This window comes from Scyliorhinus canicula, chromosome 8 (genome assembly GCF_902713615.1).
Source record: "Scyliorhinus canicula chromosome 8, sScyCan1.1, whole genome shotgun sequence".
Classification (NCBI taxonomy): Eukaryota; Metazoa; Chordata; class Chondrichthyes; order Carcharhiniformes; family Scyliorhinidae; genus Scyliorhinus; species Scyliorhinus canicula.
In genome coordinates this window covers 6,139,338-6,156,641 of record NC_052153.1, presented here as the reverse complement: position 1 = coordinate 6,156,641, position 17,304 = coordinate 6,139,338, and the positions used below count along the sequence as shown (strand labels likewise).

The 17,304-nt window shown below is 47.7% G+C and overlaps 1 protein-coding gene across 1 annotated transcript in view; it reads left to right on the top strand.

The window, feature by feature from the left end:
* apba1a (amyloid beta (A4) precursor protein-binding, family A, member 1a) overlaps nucleotides 1–17,304 on the top strand; it is a 138,017-nt gene that overhangs the window by 84,688 nt on the left and 36,025 nt on the right. The window contains exons 4-5 of the mRNA XM_038805509.1: nucleotides 4,953–5,138; nucleotides 14,188–14,220. Coding sequence (XP_038661437.1) covers nucleotides 4,953–5,138; nucleotides 14,188–14,220 — 219 coding nt within the window. The remainder of the gene's footprint in view (nucleotides 1–4,952; nucleotides 5,139–14,187; nucleotides 14,221–17,304) is intronic.

The window sequence follows — 17,304 nt, the reverse complement described above, 5'->3', positions numbered from 1 at the left end:
CCCCCCCCACACCCTCACCCCCCCCCACACACCCTCACCCCCCCACACCCTCACCCCCCCCACACCCTCACCCCCCCACACCCTAAGCCCCCCCACACCCTCAGCCCCCCCACACCCCTCAGCCCCCCCACACCCTCAGCCCCCCCACACCCTCAGCCCCCCCCACACCCTCAGCCCCCCCCACACCCTCAGCCCCCCCCCACACCCTCAGCCCCCCCACACCCTCAGCCCCCCCCACACCCTCAGCCCCCCCACACCCTCAGCCGCCCCACACCCTCAGCCCCCCACACCCTTAGCCTCCCCCCCCCCCCACACCCTCAGCCCCCCCACACCCTCTGCCCTCCCCACCCACACCCTCCGCCCTCCCCTTGACAGCCTCAGCCCCACCCCGACACCCTCAGCCCCACCCCGACACCCTCAGCCCCACCCCGACACCCTCAGCCCCACCCCGACACCCTCAGCCCCACATCGACACCCTCAGCCCCTCGACACCCTCCCCACCACCCCCCACAATGCTTATGCCCCGCCACTCCACGCAAACCCAGCCCTCCCACGTTCGTTCCTCCTCCTTGCACTCCTCATGCATTCCCTCCATCCTGCACTCTTCCGCCCAGACCATTCCCCTCCCACCCCTCACAGCGCAAGCCCCGAAGAACATCTAAATATTTTCAATTTTTAAAATGCTACAAAATAACCTTAAGGAATTTAACTTTGAACGGAGCTCCCTATGGTGGTCAGGTCCGAGGGGAGGGCGCCCACACCCCCCGCCAGCCCCATGAACAAGAAAAACCTCTACCCTGTGTCCCTCGTCTTCCCACACCAGCACAAGCTTAACCGTTTCTCCCACAGGACAGTTAGCGGAGGTGTAAAAGGGAATCTCTCCCCTGTGTTCACGGTGAATGTTGGTTTGACACCCGCTTCAGATATCCGAGCACCGACTCCAGGCTTCCGCTCCAACCGCCAGTAACATGGGAATGCTGCAATGTCTGAAGTGGCATTGTGCGGATGATGTATGAAACCACATGCGGGCGACACAGTGGTGAGCACTGTTGCTTCACACCGCCAGGGACCCGGGTTCGATTCCCGGCTTGGGTCACTGTCTGTGCGGAGTCTGCACGTTCCCCCCCGTGTCTGAGTGGCTTTCCTCCGGGTGCTCCGGTTTCCTCCCACAAGTCCCGAAAGACGTGCTTGTTGGACATTCTGAATTCTCCCTCTGTCTAACCGAACGGGTGCCAGGATGTGGCGACTGGGGGATATTCACAGAACTTCATTGCAGTGATAATGTGAGCCTACTTGTGACAATAATAAAGATTACGAAAAAATGTTTCGATGTTGGGTGGAGGCAAAAAATATCGCACGACCATTGATTGGGAGGAGAAAGAAGCAGACATCCCGTCGTGATAATGCCGCTGCTTGTGGGGGCTTGCTGTGCACACATTGCTGTGGTTTCACACATTACAACCGAGACATTGCTTCAAAGGTGCATGACCGGCTTTAAAACCCCTTTGGGACATGCTGGCATTTTAAAAGGTGCGATAAAATGCAAGTATTATGCCACCTTCCAGGATTTGATAACGCCTGGTTGCAGTGAGGGGAGATTGGGGGAAAAAATTCAACCAGAAAATTTGCACTGTTTTAAAAAAAAATGGTTTCATCGAGAAAGAATTATCTGTTTGATGATGTCCCTGAATAATCATGTTATTGTTTCCAGGATGTATTAGTTCTGAAATATTCGGAACCTGTAGGAAGGAAACTTTCTGCATGGGAACTGTATAAATAGTTCAGCTAGAAAAGACCTCATAGGTACAGACCCGTGGACGAGAATCACAGCCCAGCAACAAAAATAGATGCCGCTCAGGGGAAGCCAGAGGGCGAAAAGAATAGAAGGACCACAATAAGCAGTGATACATTTCCAAGTCAGGCTTGTTCTGTGGCTCGGAGGGGAACTTGCAGCTGGTAGTCATAGTCATAGAGGTCTACAGCACAGAAAAGGCCCTTTGGCCCATCGAGTCTGCGCCGGTCAAAACAACCACCTAACTATTCTAATCCCATTTTCCAGCACTTGGCCCACAGCCTCGTCTGCCCTGGGATCGCAAGTGCACACCTAAATACTACTTAAATGTTGTGAGGGTCTCTTCCTCCAACACCCTTTCGGGCACCCGTTCGTGGTGTTCCCATGTATCGGCTGTCCTTGTCCTTCTAAGTGGTAGTTCAGTAGTTTGGAAGGTGCTGTCGAAGGAGCCTTGTTGAGTTGCTTCAGTGCATCTTGTAGATAGTACACACGGCTGCCACTGTGCACCAGTGGTGGAGGGAGCGATGTTGAAGGTGGTGGATGGAGTGCTAGGCAAGCAGGCTGCTTGGTGGCGTTGAGCTTCTAGAGCAGGGGTGGGCAAACTACGGCCCCGGCCCGCCAAAGGTCATTATGCGGCCCACCAAGTCATTAAAAAAAAATAATAATTTTTTTTAAAAGAATTTTTAATTATTTTTTTTTAAGGTTAATGGGGGGACTGTTGGGTTACTTACTGGCATAGGGTGGATACGTTGACTTGGGTAGGGTGATCATTGCTCGGCACAACGTCGAGATCCGAAGGGCCTGTTCTGTGCTGTTCTATGTTCTATATGAGGTGCCCAGAATCATAACCTGGTGAAGTAATTATTTTACTTTATATCCTATGCGACCCTTTAAAATTGTGAATTTCTGAATGTGGCCCTTGCATGGAAAAGTTTGCCCACCCCTGTTCTAGAGTGTTGTTGGAGCTGCACTCATCCAGGCAAGTGTCCACCACACTCCTGACTTGTGCCTTGTAGACAGTGGACAGGCTTTGGGGGGTCAGGATGCGAGTTACTCTCCGCAGAATTTCCAGCCTTTGACCTGCCCTGGTAGCCACAGTATTTACATGGCTGGGTCCAATTCAGTTTCTGGTCAATGGTAACCCCCAGGATGTTGATAGTGGGGGATTCATAAAACATACAGTGCAGAAGGAGGCCATTCGGCCCATCGAGTCTGTACCGACCCACTTAAGCCCTCACTTCCACACTGTCCCCGTAACCCAATAGCCCCTCCTAACCTTTTGGACACTAAGAGCAATTTAGCATGACCAATCCACCTAACCTGCACGTCTTTGGACTGTGGGAGGAAACCGGAGAACTCGGAGGAAACCCACGCAGGCACGGGGAGAACGTGCAGACTCCACATGAGCAGTGACCCAGTGGGGAATCGAACCTGGGACCCTGGCGCTGTGAAGCCACAGTGTTAGTCACTTGTGCTACTGTGCTGCCGATAATACCATTGAACGTCAAGTGGCGATGGTTAAACCCTCTCTTGTAGGCGCTGATCATTGCTTGGGGCTTGTCTGGCACGAATGTTGCTTGCCGCTACCTGAATATTATCCAGGTCTTGCTACATTTCGACACGGACTGCTTCACTGTCTGAGAAGTCGCGAATGGTGCTGAACATTGTGCCGTCATCCGCAAACATCCCCATTTCTGACCTTATGACTGAGGGAAGTGCACTGAGTTGGTTTCCTAACAGGGTAGATAGTGCGGGTTGTTTCCCCGGATCGGGAATCTAGAAAGTGGGGTCACAGTCTCAGGATTAGCATTTAAGACTGAGATGAAGAGAAATTTCTTCAGGCAGAAGGTTGTGAATGTTTGGAATTCCCCCCTCCAAGGGGCTGTAATTAAGGTTGGGATAGATTTTCGATACGGTCGAGGAATTGGTAGCATTGTGGATAGCACAATTGCTTCACAGCTCCAGGGTCCCAGGTTCGATTCCAGCTTGGGTCACTGTCTGTGCGGAGTCTGCACGTCCTCCCGGTGTGTGCGTGGGTTTCCTCCGGGTGCTCCGGTTTCCTCCAACAGTCCAAAAATGTGCAGGTTCGGTGGATTGGCCATGCTAAATTGCCCTTAGTGTCCAAAATTGCCCTCAGTGTTGGGTGGGGTTACTGGGTTATGGGGATAGGGTGGAGGTGTTGACCTTGGGTAAGGTGCTCTTTCCAAGAGCCGGTGCAGACTCGATGGGTCGAATGGCCTCCTCCTGCACTGTAAATTCTATGAAATTAATGGATATTGGGAGCAGATGGGAAAGTGGAGTTGAAGCTCAAGATCAGCAGTGACTCTATTGAATAGCGGGGCAGGCTCGATGGGCCAAATGGTCTACTCCTACCCCTATCTCTTGTGTTCTAATATGGTGAGGTGAAGAGGGGTGGGAGGAGGGTTGGTGAGCAGCACTAGGGTCGATCAGTTGGGTCAAATGGGCTATGCCTGTGCTGGACCCTCCTTGTAACAATATGTTGGCTAATCGTCCCGGGCAGACTGAACCATGTTTCCTATGGCATCATCTTTGCCACCAACTCTGGGGCAACAATCAGACGATGTTAGTTTACTGTTGTTGAAAGGCAAACACTAATTGAGCAGTGGATGAATAATGGTGACTGAGGCACATTAGAGGTGTGAAAATGTTGGGTGAGGTTAATGTTGGGTCTGGATAAGAAATAGGCTAAAGAGTGGAACCCATCCAGTAAGGGTTTTTTTTTGTGCCCTGGGGGCCGTTTATAACCCCCTTATCGGGGGGGGGGGGGGGGTGGGAAATAAAGATTGTTTGACCCAATGGAAGGTTCGGGGCAGGAGGTCGTGAATTGTCGTAGATTTGTTGCCTCACGGCGCCGAGGTCCCAGGTTCGAATCCCAACTCTGGGTCACTGTCCATGTGGAGTTTGGACTTTCTCCCCGTGTTTGTGTGGGTTTTGCCCCCCACAACCCAAAAGATGTGCAGGCTGGGTGGATTGGCCACGCTAAATTGCCCCTTAATTGGGAAAAAAAAATGAATTGGGCACTCTAAATTTTTTTTAAATGAATTGTCGTAGATTCTATCCAATCAAAATTGGTGAACCGTGCCCCCCCCCCCAGTCGTGAATTACCCACCGGCATTCTTTCTCGGTGTAATTTTCCCTGGGGCTGATAACTGACCATTTTTTTGTTTTCTGGTCTGCAGTCCCGGGACCATGTGACCCAGAAGACCTGATCGATGGCATCATCTTTGCCGCCAACTACCTGGGCTCCACCCAACTACTCTCTGACAAAACTCCCTCCAAGAATGTGCGGATGATGCAAGCCCAGGAAGCAGTCAGCAGAATCAAGGTGATAACTCCCTCCTGCATGTGTGTCCAGTGCTCACGAAGTGTTCTTTTGACAGCAATATCATTCACAGCTTTAACGTTGGGACTGACGAGAGTTTGCGCGCGCACGACAGCAAGGTGGAAGCCACCAACAAAGCGAACGTTGATTCCCAATTTGTTGACCACTTCACGTAGATTCCAGTGGATAGGATTAGAGTTCTGCTCAGTGATGACAAAGTCCACCTTTCCCATGAGACATTAAGCAGTGGAACAGAGGAGATTTCCCTGGACCAATATTTAATCCTCAGCCTGTTTTAAAAGCAAGGCATATTTTCTCGTTCTGCCCTCCGATCAATCTACCTTCGTATCTGTTGATTTGGCTCAGTGAGAAAGTCCTGTTTGACTGTTCCTGAGGACTGTCTCCGAGGATTTTTACTAAATAAATGCATGCCGATGATCTCATTATCACATTGTTTACTGGGAGCTTGATGTGTGCAAATTGTATGCTGCATTTCCTACATTACAGCAGGAACTACACTTCAGAGGCTACATCATTGGCTGTAAAATACTTTGGAACATCCTATGGTCATACTACAGAATTGCAAGTCATCCCTTTCTTTCTCTTTGACTGTCCACTCCGTCTCCTCTTCTATCTCTCTCTCTCTCTTCCCCCTCTCTCTCTCTCCTCTCTCTTTCTCTCCTTCTCTCTTTTTCTCCTTCTCTTTCTCTCCTTTTCTCTCTCTCTCTCTCTCTGGCTATAATACATGACCAGGGATGTACTTCTGAGGCTGCATAAGGCCCTGGGCAGACCCCATTTGGAGTATTGTGAGCAGTTTTGCTCCCATACCTAAGGAAGGATGAAATGAAATGAAAATGAAAATCGCTTATTGTCACGAGTAGGCTTCAATGAAGTTACTGCGAAAAGCCCCTAGTCGCCACATTCCGGCGCCTGTCCGGGGAGGCTGGTACGGGAATTGAACCGTGCTGCTGGCCTGCTTGGTCTGCTTTAAAAGCCAGCCATTTAGCCCAGTGAGCTAATCCAGCCCCTATGTGCTGGCCTTGGAAAGGGTCCAGAGGAGGTTCACAAGAATGAACCCTGGAATGAAGAGCTTGTCGTATCAGGAATGGTTGATACTCGTTGATACTGGGTCTGTACTCGTTGGAGTTTAAAAGGATGAGGGGGGATCTTATTGAAACTTACAGGATACTGCGAGGCCTGGATAGAGTGGATGTGGAGAGGATGTTTCCCCTTGTAGGAAAAACTAGAACCAGAGGGCACCATCTCAGACTAAAGGGACGATCCTTTAAGACAGAGATGAGGAGGAATTTCTTCAGCCAGAGGGTGGCTAATCTGTGGAACTCTTTGCCGCAGAAGGCTGTGGAGGCCAAATCACTGAGTGTCTTTAAGACAGAGGTAGATAGGTTGTTGATTAATAAGGGGATCAGGGGTGATGGGGAGAAGGCAGGAGAATGGGGATGAGAAACATATCAGCCATGATTGAATGGCGGAGCAGGCTCGATGGGCTGAGTGGCCCAATTCTGCTCCTGTGTGTTATGGTCGTATGGTCTTTCTCTCCCTGTCTCTTTCAGTCACCCACACTCTCTCTTTCTCATCCTCACTTGCCCTTGTGTGTCTCTTTCCTTCTCTTTCTCTCACGCCTGTCTCTGGTCTCGGCCTTTGTTTTTGTGAGTTATGGAGTCCAGTGTTGCTTTAATTTGGAAAGAAGCCCTGCTCAGGGTTATTAACGTTCCTTTCGAACGTTAAATCAGCCGACACAAAGGAAAGAACCGGTCAGAGGTTTCTCTTAGAAATTAAAACATTCTTATTTAAACGTTGTGACAAAATCAGACTCAAAACTGAAGGATCTGGAGCACTTTGCAACACCAACTGTTAAAATTCCAGTCATTTAACCTTTCTTCAATCATCCCAATTGATTGGTGGAGCTGTTGAAGAAGAAATTGACTCACTTTTTTCTTTGTGGCATTTTGTCAGAGAGACCTAATTATGAAATGTGATTGTGTTCCGTTTAAACCCTCTGTCGTTTGCAGCTTTTCCCACCTCTGTGCACTGCACCTTCAGGATCTCCTATTAACCGTTAAATCCCATAAATTGTGCATTACAAAACATTTGATTCTTTTTTAAACTTGGGTTCTAACCTTGATGTGGATTTATTCAAACAATTTTTTTTCCCCAAAGGGATTAAATGTTCTAGGTTTACCAGACGGGCCTTCCAATGGTTAGGAGTATATCCAACACACGTATTGTCTAATGATTAATCGCGAATGGTGGAATAGACCTGAAGGACTGAATATCCTCCTGTCCCTGTGTTGACGATATCACCCAAACTTTTGTGGTGATTGAGTGCTTTTGAAAGCACGATGGGTCAGTGGTATCGTACTTAGTTAAGATCACAGGGTCAGAATGTGAATGACAAACTTCAAACCCAAAATGCCCAACCAGCCTTTCATCCGGATGCTACACCATGGGTGACATGGTAGCACAGTGGTTAGCACTGTTGTTTCACAGCTCCAGGGTCCCAGGTTCGGGTCGCTGTCTGTGCGGAGTCTGCACGTTCTCCCCATGTCCGAGTGGGTTTCCTCCGGGTGCTCCGGTTTCCTCCCACAAGTCCCGAAAGCCGTGCTTGTTGGGTGAATTGGACATTCTGAATTCTCCCTCAGTGTACCTGAACAGGCGCCGGAATGTGGCAACTAGGGGATTTTCGCAGTAGCTTCATTGCAGTGTTAATGTAAGCCTGCTTGTGATGATAATAAAGATTATTACTACTATTTAGACTCCTGAAAAGTGTCTCGACCCGGACTTCCCTGGGAGTGAGGCATCTGTCAGCAAGTCCCATCGGTTAGACTTTCCCTTCAGCTTTGAATGTGAGCTGTAACTGGCTGTGATCTGAGAACAGTGCAAAAAGACATCTGGGACCTTGCCTCGGGCTGTCTCCTTAATCAATGAGAGTTCAGCATTAAGAACGAAACAGAGGAACAAGGAAGAAATGAATGGGGGTAAATTGGATCAAATGAGACTCTGTAAATTTAATTTCTCTTTCAAGGCCAGAGGGGTTGAGTGACATTGCAAAATAAATTTTAAAATCTCATTAAATGGGTCCTTACGCTATTAAGTACCAGCCCTAATTTTCTGTGGCAGCTTTACTGGGTAATTGAGCAACAAAATGCAGCACTTTCATTGAACGCTTGGAGAGGGGAAGGATGAGCTGCCATTTCAGCAAAGCTTACACTGAAACACCCAGCAACCCAGTGTTGATGTGCAACTCTCGGGGAATCTGTCCCTCTACACAATTTGCGGGGTGACTTGATCCTTTAGAATAATTAAACTCACCATTGCGAATTGTGGGCCTTTCTTATTTATTTGCAAGCGAAAGAACATCAATGAGTAATCTACCACAGGGTTGAGTTCACAAATGTTGGTATTTTTCCTCCTCGATCCCCTTGCATTCAGGTAGGGAAGGGCATGAATATTCAAAGTCTTTGTCGGCAGCAGATTGTGAACCTCTGCCTCCCTTCGACATCCATCACCATGTTCCCAGTTCAGTTTCCATCGAGTTGATCCACTTGTCAGAGCAAACGGAAATCACCTCTTGCTCCGCTTTCTCCACCCCGGAACTTTCTGTTCCTCTGAAGCCCTTGCTGATGTTTGGAGGCACTAGAGAATGTGCCCCCCCCCCCCCCCCTCGCAAAAGAAAGGCCATTGCTAAAACAGAGAGGATCTCAGTATTGTGAAAGATGGAGGCCTTTAAGTAGTGAGCGCAGGAGGGTAGACGTAGAACATAGAAGAACATTACAGCGCAGTGCAGGCCCTTCGGCCCTCGATGTTGCGCCGACCTGTGAAACCCCTCTAAAGCCCATCTACACTATTCCATTATCATCCATATGTTTATCCAGTGACCATTTAAGTGCCCTTAGTGTTGGCGAGTCCACTACTGTTGCAGGCAGGGCATTCCACGCCCTTACTACTCTCTGAGTAAAGCATAGAATATAGAACACACAGTGCAGAAGGAGGCCATTTGGCCCATAGAGTCTGCACCGACCCACTTAAGCCCTCACTTCCACCCTATCCCCGTAACCCAATAATCCCTTCTAACCTTTTTGGTCACTAAGGGCAATTTATCATGGCCAATCCACCTAACCTGCATGTCTTTGGACTGTGGGAGGAAACCGGAGCACCCAGAGGAAACCCACGCAGACACGGGGAGGACGTGCAGACTCCGCACAAACAGTGACCCAAGGCGGGAATCGAACCTGGGACCCTGGAGCTGTGAAGCAACTGTGCTAACCACTAGGCTACCGTGCTGCCTTGTTAAAGAACCTACCTCTGAAATCTGTCCTAAATCTATCTCCCTTCAATTTAAAGCTATGTCCCTTCGTGCTAGCCATCACCATCCGAGGAAAAAGGCTCTCACTGTCCACCCGATCCTCTAGAGAAGATGTTGCCACTTGAGGAGTCCAAAAGCAGGTGTCAATACAAGACGGTCCAATCAGGAATTCTGGAGGAACTCTTTCACCCGGAGAATGTGGAACTTGCCTCTACAGTTCAAGGCAAATGCCATCGGTGCTTTGAAGGGAAAGCTGGATAAACACGAGGAAGAGAGGATTAGAAGGATATGTTGATGGGGTGAGGTGATATGGGCTAGGAGGGGAGCCGTGGGAAACATTAACACCAGCACAAACCAGTAAAGACCGAGTGAATTTTTGTGTGCCCATTTCTTCGGTGTAATTTGACAAGTGTAATTATTTTGAAAAGCGGCTGTATGTGTAATGATATCTGCGGCAAGCACAATAGGAGCTGGAGAGGCTATACTACTTTTCAACAGACTCAAAAAGACACTAAGTCTTTAGAAAGAAAATCATTTTGCAGTCCTCATGATATGTATTGAAGAGTAATCTCCAAATCACCTCCCCCTGGTCTTGAGGCTGGAGGGATTGCTGAGCAATGAAGATTACTGCCAAGCTATAGTTCGTCGCTACAATTTTCACTGACATGGTTGATATTTCCTGAATATCTCAAGTATTGAAGCAATGGAGAACTGATGTGCTATTACCATAATTATGTTAAATATACCTCTTACAAAAACCCAATTCCGTTGCCACTAAGGGCAATTTATCATGGCCAATCCACCTAACCTGCATGTCTTTGGACTGTGGGAGGAAACCGGAGCACCCAGAGGAAACCCACGCAGACACGGGGAGGACGTGCAGACTCCGCACAAACAGTGACCCAAGGCGGGAATCGAACCTGGGACCCTGGAGCTGTGAAGCAACTGTGCTAACCACTAGGCTACCGTGCTGCCTTGTTAAAGAACCTACCTCTGAAATCTGTCCTAAATCTATCTCCCTTCAATTTAAAGCTATGTCCCTTCGTGCTAGCCATCACCATCCGAGGAAAAAGGCTCTCACTGTCCACCCGATCCTCTAGAGAAGATGTTGCCACTTGAGGAGTCCAAAAGCAGGTGTCAATACAAGACGGTCCAATCAGGAATTCTGGAGGAACTCTTTCACCCGGAGAATGTGGAACTTGCCTCTACAGTTCAAGGCAAATGCCATCGGTGCTTTGAAGGGAAAGCTGGATAAACACGAGGAAGAGAGGATTAGAAGGATATGTTGATGGGGTGAGGTGATATGGGCTAGGAGGGGAGCCGTGGGAAACATTAACACCAGCACAAACCAGTAAAGACCGAGTGAATTTTTGTGTGCCCATTTCTTCGGTGTAATTTGACAAGTGTAAAGTGTAACCAGGTTAAAGTCCAACAGGATTGTTTCAAACACTAGCTTTTGGAGTGCAGCTCCTTGGAAGCAGTGCTCCGAAAGCTCGTGGAACCACTTCACCTGATGAAGGAGCTGCGCTCCGAAAGCTAGTGTTTGAAACAAACCTGTTGGACTTTAACCTGGTGTTGTCAGACTTCTTACAGTTCATTGAAGAGCAAGGAAAAAAAATTAGAATGGCCGCTGACCGAAGGAATTAATTTTTTTAACTTGGTTTCAATTCCACAGGTTTCTGGCAGTCGTAAAGAGATTTGTATCTATTTTTGTTTTAATAAGGTATCTCCACACCCAGACTTCTTTTCACTCTTTGGGGAATAGAACATAGAACAGTACAGCACAGAACAGGCCCTTCGGCCCTCAATGTTGTGCCGAGCCATGATCACCCTACTCAAACCCACGTATCCACCCTATACCCGTAACCCAACAACCCCCCCTTAACCTTACTTTTATTAGGACACTACGGGCAATTTAGCATGGCCAATCCACCTAACCCGCACATCTTTGGACTGTGGGAGGAAACCGGAGCACCCGGAGTAAACCCACGCACACAGGGGGAGGACGTGCAGACTCCACACAGACAGTGACCCAGCCGGGAATCGAACCTGGGACCCTGGAGCTGTGAAGCATTTATGCTAACCACCATGCTACCCTGCTGCCCCCGGAATAGTTGGGTGGGGGAGGGGGGGGGGGGGGGGTTGAAAGAGAGGGTGGAGAGATTCCCAACTGCTATCACCGCCCGTTGAACTGAGTTGAGCGCTCTTTCCGTGATCAACAAATCAAGGCGATGTGCTTGAATCGGGAGCTCCAGAGATAGAGGCGCTACCCGCTGTTTCGCAGGGTCTCCTAGCGTGTTACAGCGATCCAGGGTTGCGAAAAATACTCTGGTGGCCATGTCAGAAAACATCAGTCTCTACCGTTCTAATTGCAGAACGTTTCTGCACAGCAGGAGGCCATTCAGCCCACTGTGCCCGTGCTGCCCCTTTGAAAGAGCGATCCGGTTGGTCGCACTCACTCCTCCCAGCTCTTGCCTCAAAGCCCCTTTTCAAGTCCGTATCTTTTGCAAATGATTATTGAGTGACTGCCAGCTCCCTTTTGCGCAGCATGTTCCATATCACAGCAGCTCTCTGCTTTTAAAAGAAAAATAAACTTCTCTGGTTCTTTTGCCAATTACTTTAAATCCGTGTCCTCTTACGACCGACTCGCCTGCCAGTAGAAATAGTCTCTCCCGATTCATCCTGTCAAAACCCCTTCATAACTGGTTGATTCTCAGCTATGCTCAAATTCCTTTTCTAAAACCTATCCTTGATGTCCGTTCAGGTTCACTGGCAATTCTGATATTCAGTAAATTTGGCTTTGGCATTGAAACGTCAACCACATTTTACTGCACCGTTTAAATCATTAATTGGACCGTTGCTCAAATGTGCCTTTCACACTAGGAGCTGTCTTTGCTCCTTGAAGCCTTTATCGTCTTTGATGATAAGCTGAACACTCTGTATTCTGGGCCTTTCATGCTCTTACAGGACTAAATGTGCTTGTGAGGTGCCAGAATTTCAGTGTTGCCGTCCACGGCATTACTTAGAGAGTGGGACTGCCCAGAAATGCAAAAATGTTCTCTCTCTCTCTCTCCTGCGCTCACAGACTTTACCAATAAAGAATGACCTATTTTTTGAGAATTTAAAAAACTCCCCATCACAGCCAGGTTGTACCGGCATTTGCCAATCTCGCGAGCTGCCTTGTTTTCTGAAATTAATTTCAGCGTAGGGTACGTATGGAGTGGCGAATTTTGACCGAGACAATAAACTTTGGAAAAGTAAGAATTTGAGTGGGGTCCAGGAACAGTGTGATCTCGGGGAGTAATCACTAAACGACGTGGCTAAAGCTCATAAGGCCACTCGGGGAAAAAAACAAAGCATTGGGATTGATTTCTAGCAGGACAGAATCGAGATGTTGATTGTTAAACTTGTATCCAGCCTTGTTTAGCCTTCATTTGATTACTTTGTCCATTTTTAAAAGGATACAAAGTGAAAATGATAAATAGGAATTATACCATAACTGAGAGGTTCCACCTGTGGTAATACCACTGTATATATATGTGTGTGCCTCTATTAGGGGATGTACAATAGTACCGGCTATTACAGGTTTGTCAGTAAGCCCCTGCATAGTTTGTCGGTAAGCCCCTGCCGGCTGGCTCCGCCCACAGGAGCAGTATAAATATCCATGAGGTCTCCTGAGCTGCCATTTTACAGCTCCACTTGAGGTAATAACATCTCACGGTAATAAAGCCTCTTTTGTACCGTTTTGTGTTTCTGTGTGCAATTGTTAGCGCAACACCACCTAACAGGAAGGTTTGAACCAGCTGGGGCTCCAGTAACCCCGGGTAATGCTCGGCGGACCCGACTTCCAATCCCAGAATTAAAAGTCTAACCACGACCATGAAACCATTGTCGATTGTCATAAAAACCCATCCGGTTCACTAGTGTCCTTTAGGGAAGGAAATCTGCCGTCCTTACCCGGTCTGGCCTACATGTGACTCCAGACCCACAGCAACGTGGTTGACTCTTAAATGCCCTCGGAAATGACCCAGGAAGTCACAGGGCAAGTACGGATGGGCATCAGGTTCTGGCCCAGCCACATCCAATGAATAAAACAAATCTGATTCCGGGAGTGGGGACCATCGATATAAACACAGCAGGGAATTCAGGAGAAACCCCTTTACCCAGAGAGTGGGGAGAATGTGGAACTCGCTCTCACAGGGTGGAGGAGTTGAGGGAACAGATGCATCTCCAGGGGAAATGGATAAATACATCAAAAAGAGAGAAATGGAAGGTTACGCAGATGTGGTCAGGTGGTTGGGCAGAGGCTCAGGCGGAGCGTAAACCCCAGCATGGAGCAGATGGGCTGAATGGCCTGTTACATTGGACCGTGTCTTCTAATCCCAGATGTTTCTGTTTTCCTTGTTGGACTGTTTTTTGGCAAAATGACGCCTAGTGGCAGTGGGTTTGTGGAAAGTGATCATTTTTGATTCTCAAATCCAACCTTTTTCTCGCCTCCCATTTGACTAAGAGATTGGAAAGGAAAAGCACTTGCCCTCACGAACGTCTGTAATTCTCATGTGGGAATCAACAGCAGTCAAAAGAATTGCTCGCATTATTTTTGTTTCTACTGCATGTCCTGTCTTTGCCAAGCAAACTCCTCCAACTTGTAATTGCTTCTCGATGCGTGTGTCTGCCGGTTTTTACTCTAACTGTTCTCCTATCTCTTGTCTATTTCATGCCAAGCAGATGGCCCAGAAATTGACCAAAAGCAGGAAGAAGGTGTAGTAACCTCATCAGCTTGATGTTATGGCTGTTGCATTTTGCTTTGCCACGAGCTTTTATTTTTTGTTAATTTATTCGGAACCCCCTTGGGTTATTTTCTTTTTCGCTGCTTAACGTTTCTGCATCCAGGGCGTCCCGCAGAATTCCCTTGATTGTCTCCTCAGCCGCTTCTTGCTTGCAGGGTGCTGCGTCTTGACTTGCCTGCCATCCAGCCGCTCGTCATTTCCCCCCCTTTTTTTTTTCGCTTCGCAGACGCGCTCCCGGTTAACTGCCGACGTAGATTTCACGGCTGTTTGGAGGAGTTGGAGGGTCCGAAACGGGGCAATTGTGCTTTTTAAACCCTGTTGGAATCCAGCGGCTCTAACCATGCGCTCTGCCTCCTTCAGTTGAACCAATTCTTTTTGCTTTTGAGAGGAATGCAAGGAGGAGACAGATCGAGATTACCGATTGCCGACCGAAATTGTGCCTTGTTCAAATAGTGACATTTCAATTAATATTGCCAGGCATTCTACTCTACGTTTAGCACTTCCTACTGAGAAATCTTCTGCTCTCCTTTGCTGTTCACCCGTGCCCACCTCCCAAACACCTTGGGCAACTGGGAAGTCCCTCCCACCCCGGCAACTTTGATTTGTTTGCAGATTACTGGATGCAGAAAGTTTGTGTGGTGGCTTTTTAAGGTGCAAAACCTGACCGTTCTTTTCGATGCTTTTGTTGAAGTTGTATTTTGATGCGAGTTTGTTTGTGTTTGGCCTTTCCGATTCCTTTGACAATACGCCTTGGCTTCTTTGAATTATTTTATTTGCCACCCGAGAGCAAGAAAGGAGGTGTTTCCCAAAGCTTTGAACTTGTTTTTGTTTCCCATGACCTCCCGCATTTCACCCCAGTGACACAGGCAAAGCCAAACATTGCCAGTTTCATTTCAGCCCTTTCTTTCCCTGTGAATGTAGCTTCTAATGTACGTTGCGTATCCAATCAAAACGGAGTCTTACAAGGTACCGCCTCTTCCTTTGTGCTCTGGGTGTTTTATTTTAGCTACTTTTGGAACCCCGAGGTTGAGACTCTGATATGAGGAGCGGTGGAGGTTTTTGACGCAGAGGCCTTTTAAGGGGCAGATGGTTGAACACAAGGGAGAAAGAAAGGATTAGGAGGATACGATGATAGGGCGGGGTGAAGCAGACTGGCTGGAGGTCAGTGTTGCAGCATAAGCACCAGCATGGACCAGTTGGGCCGAATGGCCTGTTTCTGGGCTTTAAATCCTATGTAAACACTAAAAAGCGAGATTCGCCTCAATTCATTTTGCTTTTTGTTTTTTCTAATGTTTTATTTTCATTATTCAGCCCGTCACCATCTAACAGGAATCTGGACAGGAAACCTGCACACACACACACACACACACACACACACACACACAATATACACACACACACTATATACACACACACTATATATACACACACACACTATATATACACACACACACACTATATATACACACACACACTATATATACACACACACACTACATACACACACTATATATACACACACTACACACACACACACTACACACACACACACTACACACACACACACACACACACACACACACTATATATACACACACACACACTATATATACACACACACACACTATATATACACACACACACACTATATATACACACACACACTATATATACACACACACACTACATACACACACTATATATACACACACTACACACACACACACTACACACACACACACACACACACACACACACACACTATATATACACACACACACACTATATATACACACACACACACTATATATACACACACACACTATATATACACACACACACACTATATATACACACACACACACTATATATACACACACACACACTATATATACACACACACACACTATATACACACACACACACTATATATACACACACACACTACATACACACACTATATATACACACACTACACACACACACACTACACACACACACACACACACACACACACACACTATATATACACACACACTATATATACACACACACACACTATATATACACACACACACTATATATACACACACACACACTACATACACACACTATATATACACACACTACACACACACACACTACACACACACACTATATACACACACACACACACACACACACTACATACACACACTATATACACACACACACACACACTACATACACACACTATATATACACACACTACACACACTACACACACACACTATATACACACACACACTACACACACACACACTACACACACACACTATATACACACACACACACTACATACACACACTATATATACACACACACTACACACACTACACACACACACACTATATACACACACACACTACACACACACGCTATATACACACACACTACACACACAACACACACACACTATATACACACACTACACACACACTACACACTACACACACACACTATACACACACACACACACACGCACACTTTCGCTTTTTTCATGCAAAGGGCACTGGATGTGTGGCACTCTGTCCCACAGAAAACAATCGCTCAATTAGTCACTTTAAATTTGTGATTGGTAGCACGGTTTCACAGTGGATAGCACAGTTGCTTCACAGCTCCAGGGTCCCAGGTTCGATTCCCGGCTCGGGTCACTGTCTGTGGGGAGTCTGCACGTTCTCCCCGTGTGTGCGTGGGTTTCCTCCCGGTGCTCCGGTTTCCTCCCATAGTCCAAAGATGTGCAGGTTAGGTGGATTGGCCATGCTAAATTGCCCCTTACTGTCCAAAAAAGGTGAAGTGGGGGTTACGGGGATAGGGTAGATAACATGGGCTTCAGGAGGGTGCTCTTTGTCAGGGCCAGTGCAAACTCGATGGGCTGAATGGCCTCCTTCTGCACTGTAAATTCTATGATTCTGCATTGGCTAAGGTGGGGTGTGAAGGGATAAGGAGCCAAGATAGCTGGATGGAGTCGAGATACAGGTTACCATGATCTCGCTGAATGAGGGGACAGGTTTGA